Source organism: Phycomyces blakesleeanus, assembly GCF_001638985.1.
Source record: "Phycomyces blakesleeanus NRRL 1555(-) unplaced genomic scaffold PHYBLscaffold_2, whole genome shotgun sequence".
Taxonomy (NCBI): domain Eukaryota; kingdom Fungi; phylum Mucoromycota; class Mucoromycetes; order Mucorales; family Phycomycetaceae; genus Phycomyces; species Phycomyces blakesleeanus.
The window spans coordinates 2,837,516-2,864,534 of NW_017265135.1; the positions used below are offsets into that span (position 1 = coordinate 2,837,516).

Here is a 27,019-nt window from a genome sequence, read left to right on the forward strand (position 1 = left end):
AAATAAATAATTAAAATATTTTAAGCTGTTTATAAGTTGATATCTTAATACTAAAAAAAAATAGATACTGATATAGTATTATTTATCAGAATATTTATAGCAGTCTACTTTAATTTTATTTTTATTTTATTTTAAATAAAAACGAATTTCACTTGCTTTCTAAAGATTTTCTGTTGAGATAAATAAGCACTATATTATTTTAGATATAAAACAATCAAAAACAATAAAGTTAATACTAAATATATATAGTGTAATATACACACCACAATTGAGTAAAGAACAGACTCTACAATCAAATACTAATTCTCTCTTACTAATAAATCTGGCAAGTTAACAATCTTCATAACTGTTATATATCAGGCACATGTACACTACATACTCATACAATGTAAATCAATTATTACATAACAGATATTTGAATTACAAAGATTTTAAGAGTTGTTGTGGGGAGAAAATAAAGCAAAATATAATATAGACGAAAGAATTCGTGAGAACTTGTGTAGGTTGTTTATTTCAAAAGAAAAGTAAAGAATGATAAAATTCGATTGTCTTTCTACACGGAACTATCTACTGATATTTATATGTTTTTCTAATTTGTAATTCAGTGTGTGCTTAAGTAATCTTTATCACGATGAGTCATCTTCCAGGAGTATTGTTCTTCTGGAAAGATCCGGAAAGACCAATTGATATGATACTTCTCCAGTCAGATCAGTCCAAGAGTTTTGGTAAAGAAGAGCATTTATGCTATTGGTAATATTTTAGTATTCCGACCCAGATACTCGGGTAATGTTTCATAATATTAGATAGTTGTAGTTGTAGTCTCTCAATTAAGTATTTGTATAATAAAAGAAATATGTAGATGAAATATAATGATGCCATATATATAATGTATATGTATTTGTATATCCCATGTCATGGTGATAATAATAAATAATCAATTATGTGTATGATGATCTGTGTATTAGATAATATCATAAAGGGAGATCCGTTTGACTGGAATAGCTGAGGATATTATTTTATCCTTCAGTCTTACTCTCAGATTCAGCAGTAATCAATACTCATTCACAACATTATCCTCCACCAGATTCAACAATACCTTTTGTTGATTCGGCAATAAAACATTTCATTTACTATTTCATTGTCTGGCCAATTGCTTATTTTATTATAGTCAATCATGCACATAATTTTTGTACTTTATGGAGATCTACACTGTAAACTCAGCTTTGTGGATTACGTGTTCATTTTTTGTTATTTTAATTTTTTGTTGCTCTTCTTTTGTGTAATCTTTCTTCTCTACTCAAAGTGGTAGGAAGTGTTCTTTTCTTGTGCTCATCGTTATTGTTACTTTTACCATTTAGTCTTGAAGTGTGAACTATTTTCTTTTTTGAGGATGCACTTTTGTTAATCAAGTCTTCAGCTCTCTCATTCTCTAAACGTTCCAACTCTCTAACTTTCTTCCATATTTTTGTACAATTGTGGAATCGGTAAAGTCTTCAGCCTTTTGCCATGTATTAGCGCGTTCGCCATAGCCAGCCCATTTGACCAAATATTCTCGTTGACCAGCAGTACCACGATGATCTCGAATGTCTTCAACTTTGTAGAGCTCATTCTCAATTGTTGATTCATCGATGGTGACCATCTTGAGTTCTGAGGGTGTATAATTTTGGTGTAACAATTCACCTTGCTCATCCTTTAACTCATACGATCCTCCTTTATTCTTTCGAACCACTGTATATGGACCTTCATAAATAGGTGCCAATTTATTTGATCGATGTGGTAATCTGACCATAACGTGTGTTCCTTTGGGGATGTCGATTAGGATATTTTTGTGATCATATTTCTTTTTTAATTCCTCATTAATCCTTAACACACGTTCGTTAATGGCAGGGAATATAATATTTTTCATATGATCAATCTGCTTCTCTAGCTCATCAATTGTAACTGTGGCTTTTGGAAGAGAGTATTTATCTTTGTCACCATACTCATCAGGCACATTGACTCTGCGAGCATACATTAATGAAAACGGCGCACTTAGTGTTTTTTGAGGAATATGTCTATTGATACACAGCTGAACAATCGGTAGATAGTGACATCAGTCATTGCTGTTCGCTCTCATCATTTTACGTACAGTATTCTCTGCAATTTTTACACTGGCTTCGGCAATACCATTTCCTTGTGGGTGATATGCTGTCGAATATCTTCGATCAATCCCAAGCTCTTTAGATAGGCTTGACATTAAAGAGTTTCTAAATTCCAGACCATTGTCACTTTGCATTACTTTGGGAAAACCATAATCTCCAAAAATCTTTATCAATGCTTTAGCTATTGTTGTTGAGTTCTTGTTTGGCAGTGGTCTCAAGATAATGTACTTGGAGCATACATCAACCAGAACTAACATGTACGTGTGTCCATCCTCTGATACAGGGAATTCACCGCATAAGTCAATTGCAATATGATCAAATGGTCGGAATGCTACAACATTAGTCAATGGGTGATAGCCTTTCTTGCTAATATTGTGCTTCTGACATTCAGGGCAAGAACGAATAATCTCTTTAGCCTCTTCATATATATTAGTCCAGTGTAAGCCTTGTGAATGAAGATCATTCACTATAGCTTGACTTCCAAAGTGACCAAACGAATGTGCTTCTTTTAGTAAGCCATTACGCTTTTCTTCAGGAGGTGACATATAGTCGGACGACTCTGAAGCATTTTCGACGAGTTGCGTTGCAAGTACATTTAGCACTCTGTCTTTACTATATTTTTTCTTTTGAACAATAACTCTGTTTTTAGCTTGTAAGTCATTTGTTCTGATTTTTCTCAATCCATCATCCTCCACCAGCTTGTCACTATCCTCTGGAGGATACAAGCGGCTTAGCAAATCAGGTAGTTTATTCAACAAACCAGGAATATGGACCACTTTAAAATCAAAGTCAAGGAGTGTCTCAATCCAGCCAATCATCATCGGATTAGCGATTTTTTGAGTGTGGAGATAAATGAGTGCTCGATGATCAGTAAAAATTGTGAACTGTCGGCCCCACAGAAATGGACAGAATTTTTCAAGCGCCAAAACGACTGCATATAATTCTCTTTTAGTTGTGCTCCATCGTCGCTGCGATGGGCTTAAGGAAGTTGATACAAAGCTGATATATTTATCACGCCCTTGTTCATCTCGCTGAAACAATAAGCAAGCTGCTCCATAAAGGGATGCATCTGTGGCCACATACATTTCACGTGACATATCTGCGTAATGAAGAATTAAATCTTGGTGCAATATGTCTTTTAGTGCTTTAAAGCTTTTCGTCTGCTCATCTGTCCATTGACCAGACACATTCTTGGCATGACTCAAACGTGAAATAGGCTCAGCTACCTTCGAAATCATAGGAATATAATCTCTGAAGTAATTGATCAAACCCATGAATTGCTGAATCTGTTTCGCAGTTGTAGGAATAGGCCATTTGTCAACATTTGTCAACTTTCGCTTATCAACCTTGGTGCCTGTCTCATTGACGACAAAACCAAGCAATCTCACTGAATGTTGAAACCAGACACACTTTTCCGAGTTCAGAATCAACTTCGCGGATGACAATTTTTCAATAACTAATTTTACGTCTTTGACATGCTGTTCAAATGTTTCACTGGCAACAATACAATCATCAACAAAATTCTGTACACAGTCAATCTTATCAAATAAAGTAGCCATGACATGTTGAAATTGTGAAGTAAGCATCTTCAAGCCAAAACAGCCTTTAATAAAGCTATACTGTTGCCCATCTAAGTGAGTGAATGTCAGTTTGTGTACATCCTCAGGTGCAACTTTGAAACGATGATACGCATTGGATAAGTCGAGTGTGGTAAAGAATTTCTTTCCACTTAAGTTTTGAAATATTGTTTGAATTTTTGGAATTGGATAATTGAATGTGGGAGGTAGGATCTGATTTAACAATCGCACATCTAAACACACTCTATGACTGACAATCTCACCAGCTTTGTTTCTCTTTGGAACAAGCAACATTGGACTGTTGAAGGAAGTGTTGGTCTTGGACTTGACAATAGTTCCTGTCTCAAGCCATTCTTTTACTTGCTTGTCAAGTGTTGGTCTTAGAGCGTGCGGTATAGGATACTGCCGTCTGTAAGCCGTCGCACCTTCCTTAGTAGGTAAACGAATAATAGATTCTGATAAAGGACAATATGACTCAACGGGAATATTCTTATTTTCCTCCAGTGATGCTTTAATAGAGCTCATAAATTCTGCTCGTTGCTGTGCTGTGCCAGCTGGCGAATTATCAGGTTCAAACTTTTTCTCTTTATCAATATTTAGATTTTCATAAATGGCGGCATAGTCTTTTGCATTATCTGAATGGACATATTCTCCTTCAATATCATATGCAACATTAATTAATCCAATATTCATCTTTGCCAAAATATCTCTTCCAAGGAGGATATCAAAATTAAAACCCGTATTAAACTCTAACACCTCTGGTGCATGCTTAAAGGTGATGCCATTTATATATTTAAAATTTAAAGGATCAGTTTTTCCTAATCTCTTTGTACTACTATTCTTAGACAGAAAATTAAAGGAACCAATTGAAGAATTTATTTTTGTTATTTGTAAATTGTTATTTAAACATTTCAAATTTATAAACGTGCGGGAACTGCCTGTATCGATCATCCCGATTAACTTCTGGTTCTCTATTATGATTGGAGTTACAAGATTAAACGCATCATTAGCTTTAATTCTTCTCTCAATTCTGTCAAGTAGGTACTTACATTCAAATGATATTTCCTCCATGTCTTCATCTATCCTGTCCTGGATCGTCTTGAGCGTCTGCTCAGACTTATCCTTTGCGGGAGACTGGGATACCATGAGAATTGGCTCATTGTTCTTGCTTTTGCAGACATGACCATGGTAGTAGTTTTCACCACAACGTCTGCAAGGATTGCGACTGTTGGAACTACTGGCTTTGTTCTTGCGGTTGATCAAGGTAAAACACTTGCTGGACTCATGGGTCGGGTTTTTTCCATGGTGCGAGCAGAAAAATGTCTTCTCATGCTTGGTTATCTTGTTGGAATGGTGAAGCTTCTTTCTGGGATGTTCCTCGTTATTCTTCTCAGGTTGCCCACGGGAACCAGGAATCAATCGGGTCGCCTCAGCATAGAGCCTGTTGTCATCCCCAAGGATGTCTCTGCCGATCTGCGTGATCTGCTCTACAGTCCAATCACGCTTGGACTCCCCATTGGGACCAGAGCGGGCCATGGTAACTCTTACCAGTGTTTGCACTGATAAGGTCAGCGAGGCAAGGAAGCGATCAGCGATGCGAGCATCGTCTTTGGGTAAACCAGCATTGTAAACCGCACGGAGGAACTTCTTCGAGTAATCACCGATGGACTCAGTGTTCTTCATCATCATTGTAAAGACCTGGTCTGTGAATCGTCGAGACACCAAGCTGGAACCATGTCTTTTGTTGAAGCATGATTTCGCCGCCTTCCAATCAATACACTTCTTAAGATCCATCTCTACCCATCCGTCATCAGTGTGAGGCAGGCAAAGTGGGAGGAATTTCTTCCAAACTCTCTCGATGTCCAAGGAAGAAGACTCGATCACATTCTTGAAGGTACGTAGGAAATGTCCAACTGATTCAAAAACCTCTTCATTTGGGAAGGGCTTAATAATACTGGAGGCCAATTGGAATTTGGGAAGATCTCTTCTGTTGAGAGTCAACCCTCCTTCACGGCCAGCTCTCTCTGTGTTTGTACCAGGAGAGGCAAGCATCTCGCTGCACTTTTCAAGGCTAGTGATTGCCAATCTTGTGCGCTCGATCCTGCGGAGTGCATCATCAGCTGCTTGCTCATTGTTTGCTACATGAGCAGCGCTGAAGGCCTCGATGTGGTTGCCCAATTCAGCCTTGAGAACGGCCACACAGGAGGAAGCAGTTGCTACTTCTCTACCAACGGGAGGGGAACCAGAACCAGAAACGGAACCAAAACCAGGGGCAGCATCCGGAAAGAGGACGGGCTCACTCAAGTCAGAGAATAATTCATCCGCAGACATGGGGGACAAGGTAGCCTCCTCAGGAACAGGGGTCAAACCAGCGGGAAACAAGTCAGCAGGAGAGTTCATTGTAGTTCACGAAAAAAAATGTTGTGGGGAGAAAATAAAGCAAAATATAATATAGACGAAAGAATTCGTGAGAACTTGTGTAGGTTGTTTATTTCAAAAGAAAAGTAAAGAAATATAAAATTCGATTGTCTTTCTACACGGAACTATCTACTGATATTTATATGTTTTTCTAATTTGTAATTCAGTGTGTGCTTAAGTAATCTTTATCACGATGAGTCATCTTCCAGGAGTATTGTTCTTCTGGAAAGATCCGGAAAGACCAATTGATATGATACTTCTCCAGTCAGATCAGTCCAAGAGTTTTGGTAAAGAAGAGCATTTATGCTATTGGTAATATTTTAGTATTCCGACCCAGATACTCGGGTAATGTTTCATAATATTAGATAGTTGTAGTTGTAGTCTCTCAATTAAGTATTTGTATAATAAAAGAAATATGTAGATGAAATATAATGATGCCATATATATAATGTATATGTATTTGTATATCCCATGTCATGGTGATAATAATAAATAATCAATTATGTGTATGATGATCTGTGTATTAGATAATATCATAAAGGGAGATCCGTTTGACTGGAATAGCTGAGGATATTATTTTATCCTTCAGTCTTACTCTCAGATTCAGCAGTAATCAATACTCATTCACAACAAGAGTAACAGATATAAATAATATTATTTTGTCTCTTTAACAAATAACACTCTCACAATATTTACTTTTCCATATATTGAGATACTAATCTATAAACAATCCTAAATATCCCATACTTTAATATTAAAGAGATATATATCTTTGTGTAAATAAATTACTTTTTTTTAAAAAAACATTATTTATCTTTTGCTATTCTTTAGAGTTGTGGCTGTTATATTTTTAAAAAAGAAAGAAAAACAAAGTTCAGACAAGAAGTATGGTGAGACTTTGTTTATTGATAAAAAGAGAGATAATCTTCTATTGCTATTTGCTATATGAGTTTATATAGACATTGCATATGTATTTAGAATAATGATATGAGTATATCATGTGATGTCTATTTTCTTATATCATAGATAATATATTGTTAAGTTATTATCTACACTCTTGTTTGAGTGATTAGTGATGTTGACTAAGATATGTAATCTTATTATTGGTATATTCTTTATTTAATGATAGTGTAAGAAATAATGTATAATTGATACTGGTCACTTATTCAATATGTCTTTGTTTTATTATCTGTGCTCTCTATTTGAATCTACAATTATGTTAGATACAACAGTGGTAATCCAGACACTCAGATGTTGGATTTATCACATATAAGAACATATTCATATTGGGATAATGTAGTAGCTATCATCTTATCAGCATAAAATATATATAAACAATAAAGTAATCAGGTCAATAATTATATCATACTGTCAGCTAAACTGTGTCAGAGAAATATGGAGCTAATTTAGTAGGAAGTCCTAAAGCTCTAATGTAAAAGAAAAAATGATAGCTAAGAGCTAAAGAAGTACGATTTATGATTTGGTATCATAATTGTAATACTAACACTAGTTAAGCAGTAAATATACTCTAATAACCAAATATAGTAAAGGAAGAAAGCTTTAAGAAACTAAGACATAATAACAAGAGCAGATTATGTTTTCTTATAAAAAGGAACACTTTTTATTTATAAATAAAGGATAGCTTATATACAGTCTCCAAGTATTTCTATCCGTCTCTATTTTCAAATATTTAATTTCTATATTGTTGTGTACCTGAAATACCACATTCCAACCTCTCCGATGTTCTATATATATATATCATGGACACAACATTATAGAAATTAATTAATTTGTTAATGGAAAGGTATGGAAATCCTGAGGCCGTATATAAGCTATCCTTTATTCATAAATAAAAAGTGTTCCTTTTTATAAGAAAACACAATCTGCTCTTGTTATTATGTCTTAGTTTCTTAAAGCTTTCTTCCTTTACTATATTTGGTTATTAGAGTATATTTACTGCTTAACTAGTGTTAGTATTACAATTATGATACCAAATCATAAATCGTACTTCTTTAGCTCTTAGCTATCATTTTTCTTTTACATAGAGCTTTAGACTCCCTACTAAATTTAGCTCCATATCGATCTGACACAGTTTACCCAGCAGTATGATATAATTATCTTAACAATCTTTAAGATTGTTGTGAATGAGTATTGATTACTGCTGAATCTGAGAGTAAGACTGAAGGATAAAATAATATCCTCAGCTATTCCAGTCAAACGGATCTCCCTTTATGATATTATCTAATACACAGATCATCATACACATAATTGATTATTTTTTATTATCATCATGACATGGGATATACAAATACATATACATTATATATATGGCATCATTATATTTCATCTACATATTTCTTTTATTATACAAATACTTAATTGAGAGACTACAACTACAACTATCTAATATTATGAAACATTACCCGAGTATCTGGGTCGGAATACTAAAATATTACCAATAGCATAAATGCTCTTCTTTACCAAAACTCTTGGACTGATCTGACTGGAGAAGTGTCATATCAATTGGTCTTTCCGGATCTTTCCAGAAGAACAATACTCCTGGAATATGACTCATCGTGATAAAGATTACTTAAGCACACACTGAATTACAAATTAGAAAAACATATAAATATCAGTAGATAGTTCCGTGTAGAAAGACAATCGAATTTTATCATTCTTTACTTTTCTTTTGAAATAAACAACCTACACAAGTTCTCACGAATTCTTTCGTCTATATTATATTTTGCTTTATTTTCTCCCCACAACAAAGATATTATCTACAGTACTAACTATAGTAATTATTGGGCTGATTACTTAATCGTTTATATATATTTTATACTGACAAGATGATAGCTACTATGCTATCCCAATATGAATATGTTCTTATATGTGATAAATCCAACATCCGAGTGTCTGGATCACCACACTACCCTTAGTTGTTTATAGAATACAAATTTAGATTCTCCAATTTTGCCTATGAATATTTCATAAGAAAATAAAATTAAGAGCAAAAGGAAATACAAAAGCTTTCTACAGTTTTATTTTCATATCAATTATCATTGGCTCACGTATTAAGTTAATGCAAATGTAAAATCTAAGCATCTAAAACTGCTGAAACACCCTAATATATATTACTTAACTATAATTTATAGCTTTTTATAATATAAATACACTGTATTTTTGTTGCTTTATATATTACACAAACATAAAACTCAACAAGTAGGACTTATAGCTCAGCGGTAGAGCGTGGGATTGCAGATCCTAAGGTCCCGTGTTCAAATCACGGTGGGTCCTATTTTTATATTTTTGGGATTTTTATTTCCGTGCTCTTGACCAATCAAATCGAGCTTTGTGGTCAAATTCTTGCCAGTTTTCATTTAATAAAAGCTATATCTTTCTATTATTTTCATTTTCAAGAGTTTTTTAAATTATATATGCATGCTATTTTTTCTGATTCTTTTGTTCAACTTTATTTAAACACTGTGTTTTTAAAGAAGATACCAGATTAAGAAATAATGTATTCATGTATGAAGTTGATTTGGATAGTTACTATCGCTGTGACTTATTAAAATACTGAAAATATTCACTATTACTAGTTTATGAACAATAATCCCTACCAAAAAAAAAATTATGAACAATAAGTAATAATAATATTGATAATTTCATTATTGTCATATAAAATAAATCTATTTTTTTTTAAAAATAAAGTTGTAAAATACTACAGGTCCTCACGGAAGTGGATACTCGATTAAACTTAATCTTATTTTGGTAAACTACATAATTATATATACTACTTAACATAGAAAGATATCAGTCTGTAAAGTGAACAAGAGAATTGAAAAAATGAGAAATGCATATTAAAGAAAATGATTTTCATGAATGGTGCTGATAGCAATGTAAACCAGATATTATCTAATTTATTCTACTCAGGAATAATAAGACAGTTGGTATAATAGTTAATAGCTACCACCTTGCAAAGAAATAACAAATTATTGCAATGGAATTGGAATGAATGTGAAGTAATAATAAAAAGGCTGGAAGTCGAGACCTTATCAGAGAAAGTTTAGTGAAGCAAAATAAAGTAGTCTTTTTATCTCATTAAAAACGCTTTTCCATTTTTCCTATTTTTGGCAGCCGATTTTCATCATCATGCGCCTAGTCATAAATATTATTTGACTCCCCCTAATTAAACACTGAGTGTATATCTGTTGTCTTGAGAGTCCATCTTCTTAAATAGTAGTCTACTGCCCCTTTTTACCATGGCTACAATATAGATAATAGTCTTTGTCAGCTAGTAGTCCCGACTGTAAACACTAGATACAGGATTTTAAGTACAAAATAGTCTTTTTCTTTTAATATAGTGACATTCTACCTTTTCATTCTACCTATTTTATTTTATCATGACTCTCCCATCCCAAAACATTCCACCCCAAAGCTCAAGTAGCAAAAATAAGACCCAAAGAACACCAAAGAAGAAGAATGAAGCAATTCCCACTACTTTACCCAAGAGAATCGTCGACTTGACTATAAAAAGGGAACATAAGCCAGTTTCAGAAGTCGCACCCATGTTTGGCCTTCCTAGATCTACTGTAGACAGCATAAAGGACAGTTACAGAGAAAATGGAGAGGTCGTAGTCAAGCAAAGAGGTGGTAGGAAAAAGAAATGAACAAATACCACAGAAGAACATTCGGAATATCTTATCGAGATTCTTGGCGAAGACTGCACATTGACTCTTGAGTTGATGAGAGAGAAGCTATATGAACGCTTCAGCGATCTACAGGAAAAAGGGATAAAGTTCAGTGGACTCTACCAACAGAGCATGAAGAATATTGGGTTAACGTTGAAGATAACTAAAGATGTAGAGGAGAGGAGAAACGACCCGGATGCGATCGAAGGAAGAAGAAAAATTGTGGAGTCTCTTCCAGGACTTGGAGTTGCATATGTAGCCAATTGTATATTTGTTGATGAAACCGGATTATATGCTTATATCATTCGCCAACAAGGATGATTCAAGAAGGGGGGAAATGGTGCTATGCGCATGAATACCAATATGTCACTTAACATCCGCATTTTGTTGGCAATATCCAACAATGGCGTAGAAAATATTTCGGCCAAGCTTGTCCCAAAAAGCACCAACACTGAAATATTCATTAATTTCTTAAAAACGCCCATAAAGAAACTTGATGAAACCCACCCTGTTCCTCAATTGTTTGTCCTGAATAACGCGCCTATTCACAGATTTCATTTGGTCAGGGACTTTATGGCAACGACAAGGCACCACATCAAGTTCTTGCCCCCCTACTCTCCCTTCCTTAATTCAGTAGAGGAGCGTTTCTCCAAACTAAAGGGTTTGGGTTAGAGAAATTCGGGACTAGATACCGGTGACTTTACAGAGTAATTGTCAGAACGCAGTACCAAGATCACAAAGGAGAACTGTGAAGGCTGGGTTCAGCATAGTATTAGTTTTTTTAAAGACTGCCTGCACACAGATTGTCGGAGATCATAATATATTTTACATTAAGCAACAGAAAGAAAAATAAGTTAACTAGGTTTTTTCCTTTAAGCACGATGGCAAACACATTAACGGAAGAGCAAAAACAACGCACGGAATCAAACAGACTGCAAGCAATAGAGCGACTTAAACTTAAAAGAAATGCGAACGAACAGACGAATCAAACCAACAATGATCAACATGATCCCAAAGCTGGCAATGAAGGCGCAGTACAACATCGTTCAAAGCGATCTAGACCAATCACTCCTTACTACGACTACGATTTCAGCAAAATGGTAGATTCAAAAGGAGGATACATTGTAGAAGAAGAAAAAGACGATCGTCTAAAGGAACTATCGAAAGATAATATAAAAATTGTACCGTATCACCGTAAGATATATGAGCTTGATTATCACATTATATATATATATATATATATATATATATATATATATACATATTTACTAATAATTTATACATATATAAATATATATTAAATGAACAAAAGCTCCATCAATCGATCCAACAGAAAACCCAAAATGCAAAGAATGTGATTCTATGGATCTTGATCCTGTATTCTTTCAGGTGTTCTCAATCAACATATGTCCAATTTGCAAAGAGAAATTCCCTGAAAAATACAGTTTAATTACAAAAACAGAAGCAAAAGAGGTCAGAAAAATCTGACCTTTGCAGACAGAACTTTTACTGATGACTTTATCTAATTATAGGACTATCTATTGACAGATCGTGTGTATTATATTTGTATTTGAAAAAATAACGAATTCACTCACTCATTCACTCAAATGTATACTCTGTAGCTGAGTTGCGAGATAAAGATCTGCTTCCGCATTGGTCAAAACCAAATCCTCGAAAGTCTACATGGAACAACATGATGCTTTATGTTCGCGAGATGGTGGGTATATAAATTTCATTTTGCACGCAAGATTTAATGCTAGAAAGTGCTTAGGTAGAGGAGTATGCTTTTAAAAAATGGGGAGGACCAGAAGGTCTAGATGGAGAGTATGAACGGCGCGAGGCACAGAAAAAAGAAAAGAAAGATAAAAAATTCAAAGATAAACTTGCAGGTAAAATAATAATAATAATAATAATAATAACATCTTCTCTTAATCATCTCACTATACGAACCTAATACCTCTTAAATAAATAAATAAATACATGAATTAAAGACATGAGACGTAAAACGATGACAAGTTCCTGGGAAAGAAAGAGACAAGAAGGTCCCCACAAGCACAAATTTGAAGACACTATTGAAGACGAAGATGGAACAACGACTCAAACGTGTACAGAATGTGGGCTTGTTATTGAATCAGAGGAGTTTTGATGATCATCCTGGATAGATTTTTTGGATTACGAACACATAATACGAGTAAGTTTGAAGTGTATCCTGAGCCAATAACCGCACATTTTTTTGAAACAGCTCTATGCTGGTAAAAGAGGAAGAAAGAAACATTACACATGTAAAAAAATGAATAAAGATAATGCTTGAAATATAGCCTTCAAATATTCTTTGTTTATGAAATACAACTTTATAATAAATAAAATACATTTAGAGAGAACCTCATTAAATTACTAGTATGTTTTTTGCTTTTATGTTTTATTAAAAAGAAAATATATGTAAATTGTGCATCTAGTCTTTGAAGTACTCAAATGTAACTGCGATTCGAACCAATACATCTTCAGGTCCCCTGAATCATACTCAAAGTCACGATCAGACAACACTAGCAAGACTCTGTTAATCCTCAATTTATTTCCTTTATAACAGTCTCAGACTCTTTAGTATAAATACTACGATTTTCAATAAGAAAGAAATAGCAGTACATATATGATTTATAGCATATAAAATACTCTAATTTAGGCTACTACAATTACCACAAATACAAAAAATTGTTTTTTAGTGCTCAGATTTAAGGATTCTTTTGAGGCCTTTTTTTGTTGAATGATATTAAAACATAAGAGGGTTTCCAAGTACATATATTAAGCAATGTTATGTGTTTATTGGTGTATTTTAACCTGAGAATAATGCCTATACGCAGTAGATTCATAATGTAGTGTAGTGTAGTGTATTGTCTTTTTTATATTTGGTTGAGTAGATAGGTACATCATGCTCTGTAGAATCTAAAATAGTACACCAAAGTGTACCGAGAGAATAAAAGCGTCCAATTGATTGCATATAAATAATAACCATGTCTAACATTTTCAGATATAATACCATTAAAGACTTGCAGAGTGACTACCCCCAAGGGGTATAAAGGGGGAAGAGTAGGGAAGAAATATAGATATGTATGTTTTTTTTGGTTGGTTGGTTTTTATTTCAAACATTACGAGCATGTCTTTTTAAAGGAGATGTATGAGAATGATTTGGGCTGTTTTGGGACTCTGGCTGTTGATGCACTTTATGGCTTGTAGCGCAAGAAATCTGTACTAATACTACTCTTTAGTCACAAACACACTCGTCGTCAGAACAGCCTGTCGTTTCGAGACCTAGAGTTCGACAGATAGCTTTGCACCCCTTGTTATTATTTTCCGAGCAGTCGCCAACACCGACATTGGTACAGAAGCAAGTGTCGGACACACACATTGGTTGAAGGGCACCTTCGGTACACTGTTGAGAGCACTCGGCTTTCTCATCTGCCGTTGTACATGCACCACGTTCGATGACTTTACTTTCAGCTCTGGCCACGTTTGATAGGGCAAGCAATCCAAGAGAAATGACAAGAATAGAAGTAGAAAATTTCATGGTTAAGATGAAAGAGAAGGTAGAGTATAAAAGAAAGAAGTTGAATTAAAAAACTATTCAGATATTGATGCTTACTACTAAAATGCTATCCTTTTTTTATTTTTATTTATTTTAAATTGTCTATTTCTGGCAAGGAGCTGTACTAAATTACTTCACCCTTTCAAAGCAATACTCCCTAACTTTAAAGATACTAGTGACGAAGATACTCGAGTTGGGGTTATGGGAGTAGGCACAATAAAACGCAATAAAATACCTCAAAAAGCTTTTGCTTTTTTTTAATATTAGTATTAGTGCTTATATCTGAATTGTTACTATGTGCTATAGAGAGTATATACATATGTATACATATGTATAAATTCACAGCAAAACATAGTCTATTTGAATAATTAAAGGTATACAGTAGAAAGTCCACCTTTAAAACGTAGACACTCTTTCAATCTGGGGTACAAATGTATACTTATCATCGTTCTAGTATAATTCTCTTTTTTCTTTGTAAAGACGTTTTAACTGATGTCCAGCGGAGCTTTCTCAATTTAGATTGATATTCGAATTTATTTCCATGGTTCGGAAGGATGATTGTAACATCTAGGGCTCAAAAGACAATATATATATATATATATATATATATATTTATTACAAATGAAAAACAATCAACGATGAGAGAAAGAAAGATGATTTTTATATCTCCCTCATATAATCCCCCCCTTCTTCAGGCTGTTTTTATTATAAGTAATCGATTACGAGTATGTCTTGTTGCCGTTATACATTTATATACATAAACACACACCAAAACCATTCTTCAACATAAGCCAGAATATATATTAAAGAGGGAAATGTCAATCCGCTGAAATTTGGATATATAAATATATATAAGAGAAAAATTTATGTGGTGTAGGTATTTAATTTGTAGAGATAAAGTATAGCATATATAAAAGATGCTAAAAATACACACTTATCTCAATTATCATTTGAGAAACAGAGTAAATTGACAATAAAAGCTAGCAAAGGGTACCAGGCCAGACCAGGGGAGGGAAATCTTGATGCTGTCAGTGGTATTAAGTTTGGATGACAAGCGAGTGTTACAATTTGTTTAGTACCAGGGTAACATGTATATATTAAATTATATTTGGATATATCTATACACACATATGAGGGAAGACAGCCGGATAACCTTCAGGAGAATTATGATTCGAAGCTGTGTACAAACTCATATGTAACCAAAAAGAAAAAGAAAACAGGGTTTCACTAGAGTCTAAATTGCATATGTTTGGTGTTGTCCTACCGAGATTCTCATTATTTTATTTTAATTCGATTTTATTATGGAAGGCAGAGAAAGTCGAAATTGCACTCATCACGTTTTGAGTAGTGTCTTGTTACAAAATTTGCGCTACTTACATAATAAAAAGGTCAAAATATCTAAATATATATATTTGAGATATCATTATTATCATAATTTATTTATTACAAGTATTTAAAGCTATTATTGTTGGAGAACATTTACAAGAGAGAGAGAGAGAGAGAGAGAACAAGGGAAGGAGGGGAAAGAGCACTTGAGGAAGTAAATAAAAAGTTAGGAAGGAAAGTAAAGTAAAGCTTTTTTTGGAGCCCAAAAAAGAGAGGGAATACATCGTACGGTGTAGTATGTGCTGGGGATGATATGTGTTGACGGTGGTGAGTTGAATGATATGAAAACGCGCGAATCGGTGAATAACACTTTGATCAAGAAAGGCAGCTGCATTGGCTATCTGTACAATACCCAACTAGTTCTGGTGAAATTTCTTGACAGACTTCATCACAGCTTTCGTGATCATCGCCTTGACATTCTCCATTCTCAAAGTCGTTGCAGACACACTGGTTAAATATGCATTCGCCGTTTCCTTGAACCAAGAAGGAACATGCTTGGGAACAATCTGAAGAATCCTCTTCGTTGGCACAAAGTCCACTTCCAGTCAATTCAATAGCAGATGTGACGTGTAATATTCCGAGAAGGATAGTAATGGTGATAAGGAATGTAGTACGGTGAACCATGGTGAAAAGGAAAGAGAGATTAAGATAACAGTGAATTCATAGGCAGCTCTAGGGCTTTATATACTTTCGACAAAGAATCAAATTATGACATGAAGAAAGTAATGAAATGAAAATAAAGCAAAATAAAATAAAAGCCTGCTTTATTCTACTTTCTTTGTGGCCTATTCTATTTTCTGTTCCGGGTTTCCTGGTCTTGTATGCGTAAGGTCTCTTGCCATAGAAGGAGATGCGGAACAAGGACTACTGAATAGGGAAGATTGATGTTTGATTTTATTTTTTTTACTGTTAAATATATAAATATATATATATATATACTCATATTTATCGTTGAGGCGACGTTGTTTATTGTGAAATCAAATCAAATGTATTAGATAGAGAACAATTAAATCATACAAATAGAGAAGTACATGACTTTTATACACCTACACACACGTATATATATATATAAATTACTTGTCGTCTTGTTTACCACGCCAGCTCCGACTATATTTTCTATTAAGATTGGTTTACCAAGACCTAATTTCGCCTTGAGAATCTTAGTTAGCAATGAATCGTGTAAAGATGTTTACGAGGAAATTGCCTACATCAATCAGTTGCTAAGATAATAATAGGCTATAAATACTGATACCTCATGTAAGAAGCTCGTCACATACAATATTAATAGTACTAACAAAAACAAACAATAATCTTACTTTATTAATAGTATTGGATACAAATCTGTTTCCCGAAACTTCTATTCTACTGGACCATATTCCCTCATGTTCAATTTACTCATGTAAACTTAAATTTACAGCAATCGTATAATTATACACACAATAATACGATCTTTATTTTCTTTGAGGTCTAGTTATTTATTTATTTATTTATTTATCTGTTTCATTGTACTATATTGTATTGTACTGTATTTCTATATAAAATTCAAAGAAGAATACGATATTTGGTACCAAGTATTAAAAGGACTTTTATAGTTATCCAGACAATATTTTCAGATTTCAAACATCAGATAAACTAATCCAAGAAGGTGTTAGCATTCAAGTCTATAATTTTCTAAGGAATCCACAGCCAGAGCGGAGTTTACAGACACGCACAAAATCTCGGCGATCTTTATTGTGTATCGCCATACCATACTATGTTTTTCACAAACAATTCACACTGCTATTCTCTTTTTGTTCTCTTATATATACTATATTACGCTCATATATACAACCAAAAAAATGCCTGTAAATAGATTCACCTGTATTCAATTACAGCTAAAATTTCTTTACTAGTATCAAAGAAAACAAATGCTAGCGGTGACCTTCTTCTTGAAGTGTCTTCTCAGAGACTCACAAGATAATTTAAATACTATACAAGCCCTTGGTCTTAAATGTATCAGATACTACATAATAAATCAAAGCATCTTATTGGTAGTGTGACACTAGTTCTATACCATTGCTATTAGAGCTATTGTGTTTACTAATGTCATAATATTGCTCGTTTAACTGAATCATTTGCCACATTATATACGAGTGAATTGAATGCTTATTTCATTGAATTTAGCATATAGACACACACACATAAATATATAAAATACGAACATAACATTTAAAGTATCAAAATCTATTGTATGCGCTTAAGTAGAACAGCATGACCAATCACATTTATATGTGAGCTGAGGAGGCAAAGAGAGAGAGAAAGAGAGAGAAAGAGAAAGAGAAAAGAGGGAGAGATTATATGTATATTTTGATTATCCTAAATATCCCAGGTGATTTTCAAGATTTCACGCTTTACTGTGCTATCACTCTCAAACACCTTTTCAATTTTGAATTTGTCGCCATCAGAATCCTTTGTATTTCTCAAGATATCGCAGAATGGCAAGATACCACCTCCCACACCAAAGTAAACAGTCTTTGCTGCAACATAACTATATATAATTTTAAATACAGGGCATAAATTATCATGAAATAATATATCTTTTGGACTTACCCAACACCACTTGGCTTCTTGAGTGCCTTTTGGAAAACACGGATAAGATCAGGGAGAGCATGTTCTGCATAGATGGTCTCTGAAGTGACGATCATATCGTATTTATCCTCATCATTTTTCAAGTTTAATTTATCCTTTTTTTGTTTAAAGGGAAGGAAACAGAAACAGATTTAGGATACCGAGTATTTTGTTTTTTATATATCTATCTGTACACTGCTTACCGGTAAACCACTCCAGTCACCTATGAATGCTTTTGTGCGCTCGCTGAGACGTCTGAGCATATCAGGCGCCTGCTCTGCTGGAATATCTGCTTCTGCATCGCATGTGTTGGAATCACCAATGATTCTATCTTCCTCCTCATCTTCCTCTTCCTCTTCCTCGTCTTCGCCTTCGTTCTCATCATCTTCAGACTCTGAAGATTCTTCGTTTTCTTCTTCTTTGTTGTCGTTAATCGCAGTAGAGGGATCTTGGATGGTCAGAATCGTGTTGAGAAGAATATTGGGTATAGTGATGCATCGAATCACTTGTTCATTGTAATCTTGAACATCAACCTTATTGCTATCATTTTTTGACAAAAGGTACAAGGAAGGAAGTGAAGATCCACACCCAAGCTAAGCATAGATAAACACACGCATATAACGCACAATTTATCAGCATAGAATTTTAAACCACAATCCAATTTATTTCTTTTATTTTCTCACCTCAAGTATCTTCTTATTGGTAATCTGTTCTTTGGGGAGCTGAGATAAGAATTGCACAAGATCAACCGAGCATTCCCAAGTCTTGAAACCACCTAAATGCCTTTTAGCATCATTGGAGCATAATTTTGTGTGTGTATATCTTTTTATCTAGAAATCTAACCTTCATAAACTCCACGGATTAAATCACTATTGCCGCTTAGGTTGAGCATAGATACAACCTCGGACGAAGAATTGTCTCCTTGATCTACCAAAGTGTCTTGTTCGGCCATTTGAAATTTGACATCAGCAAGTGTACGCTTGTAAATTAGCTTCTCCACAGAAGGAATTTCTAGCATATCAGCTTGAATAACAGTTGGCAAGGCAGAAGACTGTTTAATTGTGTACCAGTTAGACTCTTCCAAGCCTTTTGTACATTAAATGGTATATTTATACACTCTTGTAAACTTACAAGGATATCGTATTGCTGACAAGGGATTTTGTTGCATTCTTCTTCGAGGGAAAGGTCTCCAAGGGAGGACTCTAATTGCTGTCCTTCATCTGTCTCATCAAGGTCGAGGTCATCACACTATTGTAATGTTAGTCTCAACGTCAAAATATATGCCAATTATGATGTGCTTGCCGTGAAATTAAATTTAAATGCCATTGTAAGTACTCTTTTCTTTTTCTTTTACAACAAAAGAAAGTACAATTAACCAACACTGATGTCAAAGGGGAAGGAGTATTTGTGACTATTTTTACTGGATAATACTAAGCCACACAATGCTTTAAGCAAGTTTATCTAACCTACATATGGTTAATTTGAGTATTCTTGGAACTTTTTTTTTATAATATCTATAGGTATATTTGCGTATAGAACAATACACTCTCTCATACAGATATCCCAGGCTAGATTTGCTTTTTACACAATCATTTTCCTCAAATAGCGGGACTTGATATTTCACGTGAGCATGATCCGTGCGCAGAAAATCCCTATTTATTGGGAGACTATGCAGGCTGTTTTAGAATATGGTATTGATCTGTTAGACATTATATTAGTTCATCTATGAGCCAAATTTTACACACACATACAACAATCACCTTGTTACAGCTAAAAATTATATACATACAATTCTTTATTTCATTATAGTTGAGATATACGAATATATTTCTCGTTACATACATCTCCCGTATATTATTTGTACACGATACTGGAGCTTTATAATAAAAAATAAACACACATGTGCAAAAACAAGTACGGAAAGTATATAATATAAAACGGCTAATATTCATTCAAATAGTATTAAATAATTTATGAAGAAAACCATATATTATTAACTTGTAGACTAATGTTTTAAAAATTCTATAAAAGAGAACAAGTAGTTGGTACCCACATACATATACATATATATTGTTGTAGGATATATCACTACAAATACACTCTTACATCAATATAGCTTTATTTTAATTTATCCTTGCTTATTTAAAGGAGCATAATTTTACTTATTTCTGCAAATAATCATGTCATGTAAGCTTAAAAGCAAAAAGATGATCCTGTCTATTTAATAGAGATACTAGATGCCAAGTACAATAATGGAACTTAATTGCTATTACATGATTAGATCTACGGTAATTTTGCCATAAAAATATATTATAAAATAGAGTAACATAAAATAAAATACAATCAGAAAACCTCAATTTTGTTTATTCAAGGAAGAACTCCCAAAATGTGTTTGTAGCAAAAATGTATAAAAATTAAACACCTTATACTATCTTTCACATGCAGTGTTCCGTCCTGACTAGATCTTGTAGCCTATCTTTCTTCTTTTCCTTTCTTTATCTTCTATACAAAAAAAAGAAGAAGCTCATGTTATATTGTCTCAATAGCCTAGAGAATTTAGGATATCAAAATAAACCACCTCATTGAGTTTATATACGTAAAGAAAAAAGCAGCACACCATCAACGATCTCCATAAAGACGGATAACATCAGCTTTTATTTTATTTTAGAGTTTTTGGGGTGCACAAAGGTTGATCAAGCTGTCCCTCTAAAACATACTTTTTAGATGTACCCAGCGGATGAGAATGAAATATACATCGTTTCAAATTAATTGTAAGAGAAGCCCTGTGCTTTCATAGAAACCCTTATCATATCCTATTAACCCTAACTATATCCTCTTGAATTGTACAAGAACCACAAGGAGTCCAGTGTTTAAATCGTTCCGCTCAAAAAATGGGGTGGCTTATCATCTTCGGCCAGCTACGGACCCTACAATATGATTCGCTATTTAAGGGAAAGAAAGTCTATCTTTGACGAGTGCTTAATGACCCTCTCGACACTGGCATCGCCAGTACCAGTTGAGACGCCCACATCCATCAACAACCAAGCCAAGCCTCCTGTCCTTAAATTACCGCAATTACACCCTCCAGTTACGATCGCTCCATTACTGCCATCAGCACTTCCTGTACCTGACCTTACTCATGGAACAACCCCTGTTGTGAGCAAACGAAAAAAGGCCAAAGATGCAACATCAGTTGGTGGGTCTACAGCTATTGCCCGTACGTTGATGATGCAGGGACTCTACTTATTTTACAGGACCCCTGTAAAGGTAAGATACTAATCCAATTTTTCTTCTTTTTTTTTCCTACTCCTCACCCACAACCCTAAAGCTTTTCAGGCCTCTGCGAGTGGATTATCTTATTATGGCCAGGGCACTTATGCCTGTCGATGAGACAACCTCAAAGAAATTTTCTTTACGCTATACTTCCATTGGCATGATATCCCACGCCGTCAAAACCAAGGGGGTAAGGGCTTTATGAGGTTGGCATTGGATGAATACATTTATTGATATTCTCTAGTGGAGTTTCATTCCCCGGCACATCTTTCCTCCCTTGATCGCCAATACGGTCATTGGCACTGTGCTGTACACAACCTATATCGCTACTCTCCCACTCTTCCACCCACCTAGCACATTTCAGCTCCATCGTCCATTCCCTCCACCTCCATTTTCTGCCGTATTCGCAGCCGGTATATGCTTAGAAGCAACTAACCCTAAAGAAACCAGAAGAAGAAAGAATCTATGATTTAATGTCTTTCTTTTTATTTTCTGGTTGGACTGCTTACGTTATTACAGGATGTTTGGCAGGAGCAGCTCAATCAATTGTAGCCGCACCATTGGATTCACTCAAAGTGCGTTTCGAAGTTAGTGATCTTTTGGAGGGAAAGCACAAGTCAATGTACCAGTTCGCAAAGTCAACCCTAAAAGAACTCGGAGTGGCGAGTGCTTATCGAGGATTTACCTTGACTTTGATGAGAGTATGTGAAAAGAACGATATTTAGGATGATACAAAGCTGGTAAACTGACTGCGGATTATCTTGTGTTTTATTATATTTATATATATATACGTATTTTTTTTTTTAAAAAAAAGGATTCATTATCTTGTGGTCTTTTTTTTGCCACATTTGAATGGGTCAAGCAGCAAGGATACTACTATTATCTTGATGGAATATATGACCTAAAAGTTGATTCTCACAAGTCACTTAATGATCTCGACAGCCGATGGAATACAGAAGACGAAGATGAGGTTGAATTGACTCCGAAGCCGGAACAGCCTCCGTGGATGCTTGAGCCAATGTTCGTTATATTAGCCGGAGCAACAGCAGCTGTGGTAAGTGAATGCCTGGCTACACAAAATATACTAAGATGTAGTAGGCCTATCAGACAATCGAACACCCCCTTTCCAAGATCCACAGTATATTTTATATTGAAGAAGGGCAGTCAGAGTTTACCAACAAGTCCTCCCGTGTACCTGTTGATGAACTTTACAAGAGAACATGGAAACAGTGCAAGCTGCAGGTGCGATTAAACGGCGGAAGCTGGCGTAGATTCTTGTATCAAGAATTTGCAACTACTGTCATGAAAGTCGTGCCAGCCACCAGCATTGGTTTCTTAGTATTTGAACTTGTAAAGAGAGAAGTCGACTTTAGAAGTTCTGACTTTGATGATGCCTTTTCAAACGCAGACAACATTCAAAGACTTTCAACACCTTGATCAAAATCCCATCCTTTATATGCATTGTACATTCATCACCTGACTCTAATCTCATTCCTGTCCTATCTCTTCTTTAATGAACACACCCAAACCCTTGCATACCACAAAGGTGTCGGTGGCTTAATAAGTCATGACCTCACCGTTGTCGGAGATTATTCCGAGATGTTATTTTCTTGACGCGTCAGATCTGCTTTTTTCTTCTTCTTCTCTATTTACAAAAAACATGGGTGTCAAGTAAGGCATATAAAGAAACGAGATTAAATAAAAAAAAGCAAACCAAAAAAAGCAGCAAAAAAATATGCAAGAAAGAAGAATATTATGGCTAAGTAATTTGTATCAGAATTGAATCTTACGAGGCTGGTGATGGTGTCAACTTCCCCAAGAAGGGTGATAAGGTGACCATGCACTACGTTGGTACCCTCGAGAACGGCAAGAAGTTCGATTCTTCCCGCGACCGCGGAAAGCCTTTCTCCTGCGTCATTGGTGTTGGCCAGGTTATCAAGGGCTGGGATGAGGGTAATATACACAGCTATTTTAAACACCAAAGCAAAGCAAAGCAAAAAAGAAGAAGTAGAGAACATCAAATATAACTTAATTCTAATATTTTTACATTTGTGTGTTTGCGTATGTGTCTTTTTAGGTGTCCCCAAGATGTCTCTTGGTGAGAAGGCTAGATTGACTTGCTCCTCTGACTACGCCTACGGTGACCGCGGTTACCCCGGACTCATTCCTGGTGGTGCCACTCTCATCTTCGGTAAGTGAAAAAATAAATTAAGAAATAGAATGATCCAGCAGAATCTGACTTGCATATTTCTTTTTCTAGATGTTGAGTTGTTGAAGATCAATTAGAAACATCATTATTATGCTGCACATAATTTGGCATCTCAATAGTTAATGAATTATTGGATAGTTGAAGAAATCCGTCAATTGAAAAATATATTATTATTATTATTATTATTATTATTATTTAATGAGTGCTCTTTTTGGTTTTTGGTGTATGAATTACACGTCTACTAGACGTGAACAAAATAAATATATGTAGAAGAGACAAAAAAAGTGTGAATTACAGTGTATAAGGATGATGGAAAAGTGAAGGAAAAAAATAAACTGGTAGTAAAATAGAATCTAGAGCATGATAATGCGCACTCCTTCAAAGTCCCCAAAATTAAATTCAAATTCTTTGCCTGGACAGGAAATGAACATGAATGACTTTGGGATATCTAGTTGTCGAGAAATCGCGTCTACTGTGGCAGGATCAAATGTACCCTGTACAAAAACCTAGGTTATAAATAATTAGTATTCAAGTACAAATCAGCAGAGATTTTTTTGTATATTTGTATTTTACCAAGTCAATCTGTATTTTGGGATATATCTCATCTAATGTACGGTGATGGTTTTCCATGAGCTCCGGGATGTCGCCGACTTTATTGTATATGTGAATAAGCTTGATGTGTCCGCAGTCCTCATTGTGCTTGATATACTGAATTGCCTTGTTCATCACGTGAGGTTCATCTGTCTTGAGGAAGAAAGCGCATGGTGCTTTACGAATGTTTTGGATACGATTTTGAATGAAAGACTCGGCCTTTTTGGAGAAGCTTTCGAAGCGATGAAAGAAATCCATCTGATCAAAGAGCCAATAGCAGAGCTTAAATAGCCATGCACTCTTTAACATGATCAAGACAACTAAGAGCACAACGCAGAAATAGATAACAAAATACTCAGCGATCTCAGGGTCAATGATAATATTGCCAATCAAACTGCCGATCAGAACACCAAGTGTGGCCATGGAAGTAAGGAGGTTGACTTTAATGAATCGCACCAGGCGACCACGCTTGTACTTCATCAGGATATTCACGGCAGCAAACGTAGAGAGAGAGCATAGGAAGGCGACAGCAAATACACCTGATAGAGATGTTGTGTCTCCTCCAACAATTACATACATAATGATACTGAGTACCAGGAAAGCCAAGACAATATACTGATAGGATCCAGTCCATCGGTTGCGAATAAGAAACAAGCGAGGCAAGATACGATCACTAATCAGATTTAATATATAGATGCAGTAATGTGATTAATAATCTGATGTACATATATGATTTGTTATCTAACCTTGCCATGCGTTGAACAAGCCCGATAGCACCAATTAGACCAGTAAGAACGCCTGCACAAAGTACAATGACAGCGTCTACCATGATCCACACGCGAAGCCAACGATTTCCACCTACAGCGTACTGTCCCAAAATAGAGACAGCATTGGCTGCATTGGCTTGTATGACAGGAACAGGGACAAGTACAACGACAAGAAGTGTCATCGGGGCGTTGATAACAAAGAGAAAGCTAAACATGTTGTTCATGACTTTGGGGAATGTATTTGGCTTCAAGTCTTCGATGTAGTTTTCTGCAGACTATACAAGACGATTGGTTTATAAGATCAATGGATACAGAACTAGCCTTTTCTTAAAAAAAACTTCTAATAAAAGTACTTACTTCAAAGCCAGTGACTCCCAAAAGGCCAATACAAAAACCATTGAATATCATCCGGAGTGGTGAAGTTCCTTCAGGATCTGGTATATTCCAATTTTCAATCAGGACATTATTTCCTTGACGACCCCACATAACTATACTTGCAATCATTACAACGGCCATAGTGATTGAATGTAAGGTAAATATCGAGAGAGTAAGGGTCGAAGATTCTCTTAGGCCCAAAATGCAGACGAGTGAGAAAGCAATAAGAATGATAATTGTTAATACAAAAGCTGAAAATTTTTCGGGTAAATCGACTTCTGCAGCAAGGTATGCAGATGCTGTTGATGCCGATACCACACATGTGGCGAGATAGTCGAGAATAGAGAGACATGCTGCAACGGCTGCCACAGTTTTTGATGTCGTGTTGAGCATTGCATTGTAACAACCTATAAAATGAGATATAGAGAGAAAAGAAGTTGATTACACCATAAAAACATATTATTAAGATAAAAAATATAAATAAAAAACAGAACTGACCTCCATTAAGGGGTAATGCTGTGGCGACTTCTGTAATGATTCTTTTCATAGGATACATAAGTAATGCTACCAAAAACATTGAAATCGGTGCATATTTTCCTGCTTGCAATACACACGGCCCAATTGAATAGAGAACGGACGCAATGAGATCATTTCCAGCAATTGAGGTCGCACGCCATTGTCCTATAAGTGTTCTTTTATCTCGGGTGGTGTGGAATTGATCAATGTCGCTTGGTTCTAATTCCATATAATATGTGCTTCCCCATCTATCAAAAACAGAAATTAGTAAATGCTATTTATATTTATATTTATATTTATATTTATATTTATATTTCTATGCATATTTCTATGCATGATTACTCGTATAGAGTATATAGAGAAGCTCACCCCGCGAATTCCCATGCATTGCTCAAGTTTGGATAGCGGGAGGGTACTTCGGACCATTTTAAAAGAGTTCCGCGTGCGGTGTTGACTTGTCTACGCTGAATATGATGGAATTCTGATTCTGCAAATGAGGGAGGAAGCCGTTCGGCTATATCAATGTCATTGGTGTCTATATGAATCAATTATAGCTTAGGATATATCGCATGGTTTTTATATATACTGTCCTGATTAAATGTTTTTCTTACCAGAAGGTTGGACTTCCTTATCACTGAATATTACTGTTTCTACTTCGGAAATAGCCATGCTAGATTTCTCAGAGACATTGCGGGACGATTGTCCATTTGTAGGTTGATTCCCATCGGATTGCCGGACCATTTCAAAATGAATACTGGTTTCTGTTCTGCAATGATTAGAGTGATCGATAGGTCAAGTTAAGAGTGAGAAAGAAATCGGAAAAGAGGAAAAAGGAAAAAAAAAGAGATACATGTGACTGAGTATTATTATGTATAATAAAAATAAAAATGA

The 27,019-nt window shown here is 35.0% G+C and overlaps 10 protein-coding genes and 1 non-coding gene across 11 annotated transcripts; 6 read left to right on the top strand and 5 right to left on the bottom strand.

Annotated features, from left to right (window-relative positions):
- Positions 1-1,204: 1,204 nt before the first annotated feature.
- Positions 1,205-5,359, bottom strand: PHYBLDRAFT_184999 (hypothetical protein; the record flags this gene model as incomplete). Its single annotated transcript, XM_018439015.1, has 4 exons — positions 4,768-5,359; positions 4,079-4,689; positions 1,873-2,068; positions 1,205-1,221 (listed from the first exon to the last, which is right to left on the bottom strand). Exons 2-4 carry the CDS (start codon positions 4,667-4,669, stop codon positions 1,205-1,207), a joined length of 804 nt encoding a protein of 267 aa, XP_018298000.1. The 5' UTR covers positions 4,670-4,689; positions 4,768-5,359.
- A 2,152-nt stretch (positions 5,360-7,511) lies between these two features.
- PHYBLDRAFT_163014 (hypothetical protein) lies at positions 7,512-8,711 on the bottom strand (the record flags this gene model as incomplete). Its single annotated transcript, XM_018434719.1, has 4 exons — positions 7,512-7,563; positions 7,850-7,881; positions 8,234-8,363; positions 8,593-8,711. 4 exons carry the CDS (start codon positions 8,709-8,711, stop codon positions 7,512-7,514), a joined length of 333 nt encoding a protein of 110 aa, XP_018298001.1.
- Positions 8,712-9,358: 647 nt separating this feature from the next.
- PHYBLDRAFT_t35 lies at positions 9,359-9,430 on the top strand. The gene has a single exon. It is a non-coding gene; the product is annotated as a tRNA-Cys (tRNA).
- A 1,106-nt stretch (positions 9,431-10,536) lies between these two features.
- PHYBLDRAFT_139975 (Homeodomain-like DNA binding domain-containing transcription factor) lies at positions 10,537-11,145 on the top strand (the record flags this gene model as incomplete). Its single annotated transcript, XM_018430311.1, has 2 exons — positions 10,537-10,786; positions 10,817-11,145. 2 exons carry the CDS (start codon positions 10,537-10,539, stop codon positions 11,143-11,145), a joined length of 579 nt encoding a protein of 192 aa, XP_018298002.1.
- A 42-nt stretch (positions 11,146-11,187) lies between these two features.
- PHYBLDRAFT_139976 (hypothetical protein) lies at positions 11,188-11,496 on the top strand (the record flags this gene model as incomplete). The annotated part of the gene is made up of 1 exon (XM_018430312.1): positions 11,188-11,496. One exon carries the CDS (start codon positions 11,188-11,190, stop codon positions 11,494-11,496), a length of 309 nt encoding a protein of 102 aa, XP_018298003.1.
- A 209-nt stretch (positions 11,497-11,705) lies between these two features.
- PHYBLDRAFT_163015 (DNA-binding transcription regulator) lies at positions 11,706-12,970 on the top strand (the record flags this gene model as incomplete). The annotated part of the gene is made up of 6 exons (XM_018434720.1): positions 11,706-12,018; positions 12,137-12,297; positions 12,357-12,375; positions 12,447-12,541; positions 12,596-12,713; positions 12,816-12,970. The coding sequence occupies 6 exons, from the start codon at positions 11,706-11,708 to the stop codon at positions 12,968-12,970; spliced, it is 861 nt and encodes a 286-aa protein (XP_018298004.1).
- A 1,113-nt stretch (positions 12,971-14,083) lies between these two features.
- Positions 14,084-14,386, bottom strand: PHYBLDRAFT_59009 (hypothetical protein; the record flags this gene model as incomplete). Its single annotated transcript, XM_018440421.1, has 1 exon — positions 14,084-14,386. One exon carries the CDS (start codon positions 14,384-14,386, stop codon positions 14,084-14,086), a length of 303 nt encoding a protein of 100 aa, XP_018298005.1.
- A 1,317-nt stretch (positions 14,387-15,703) lies between these two features.
- PHYBLDRAFT_59010 (hypothetical protein) lies at positions 15,704-16,414 on the bottom strand (the record flags this gene model as incomplete). The annotated part of the gene is made up of 3 exons (XM_018440422.1): positions 15,704-15,755; positions 15,782-15,802; positions 16,143-16,414. 3 exons carry the CDS (start codon positions 16,412-16,414, stop codon positions 15,704-15,706), a joined length of 345 nt encoding a protein of 114 aa, XP_018298006.1.
- A 4,777-nt stretch (positions 16,415-21,191) lies between these two features.
- On the top strand, positions 21,192-23,341 carry PHYBLDRAFT_75746 (hypothetical protein). Its single transcript, XM_018443093.1, has 6 exons — positions 21,192-21,664; positions 21,726-21,860; positions 21,915-22,083; positions 22,190-22,371; positions 22,485-22,724; positions 22,769-23,341. The coding sequence occupies exons 1-6, from the start codon at positions 21,332-21,334 to the stop codon at positions 23,105-23,107; spliced, it is 1,398 nt and encodes a 465-aa protein (XP_018298007.1). The 5' UTR covers positions 21,192-21,331; the 3' UTR covers positions 23,108-23,341.
- Positions 23,320-24,166, top strand: PHYBLDRAFT_157404 (FKBP12 protein). The gene is made up of 4 exons (XM_018433612.1): positions 23,320-23,341; positions 23,448-23,623; positions 23,748-23,861; positions 23,931-24,166. The coding sequence occupies exons 1-4, from the start codon at positions 23,331-23,333 to the stop codon at positions 23,954-23,956; spliced, it is 327 nt and encodes a 108-aa protein (XP_018298008.1). The 5' UTR covers positions 23,320-23,330; the 3' UTR covers positions 23,957-24,166.
- On the bottom strand, positions 24,161-26,962 carry PHYBLDRAFT_130339 (hypothetical protein). The gene is made up of 7 exons (XM_018429351.1): positions 26,740-26,962; positions 26,498-26,663; positions 26,111-26,376; positions 25,595-26,019; positions 25,217-25,512; positions 24,453-25,143; positions 24,161-24,385 (listed from the first exon to the last, which is right to left on the bottom strand). Exons 1-7 carry the CDS (start codon positions 26,867-26,869, stop codon positions 24,233-24,235), a joined length of 2,127 nt encoding a protein of 708 aa, XP_018298009.1. The 5' UTR covers positions 26,870-26,962; the 3' UTR covers positions 24,161-24,232.
- Between the last annotated feature and the right edge of the window lie 57 nt (positions 26,963-27,019).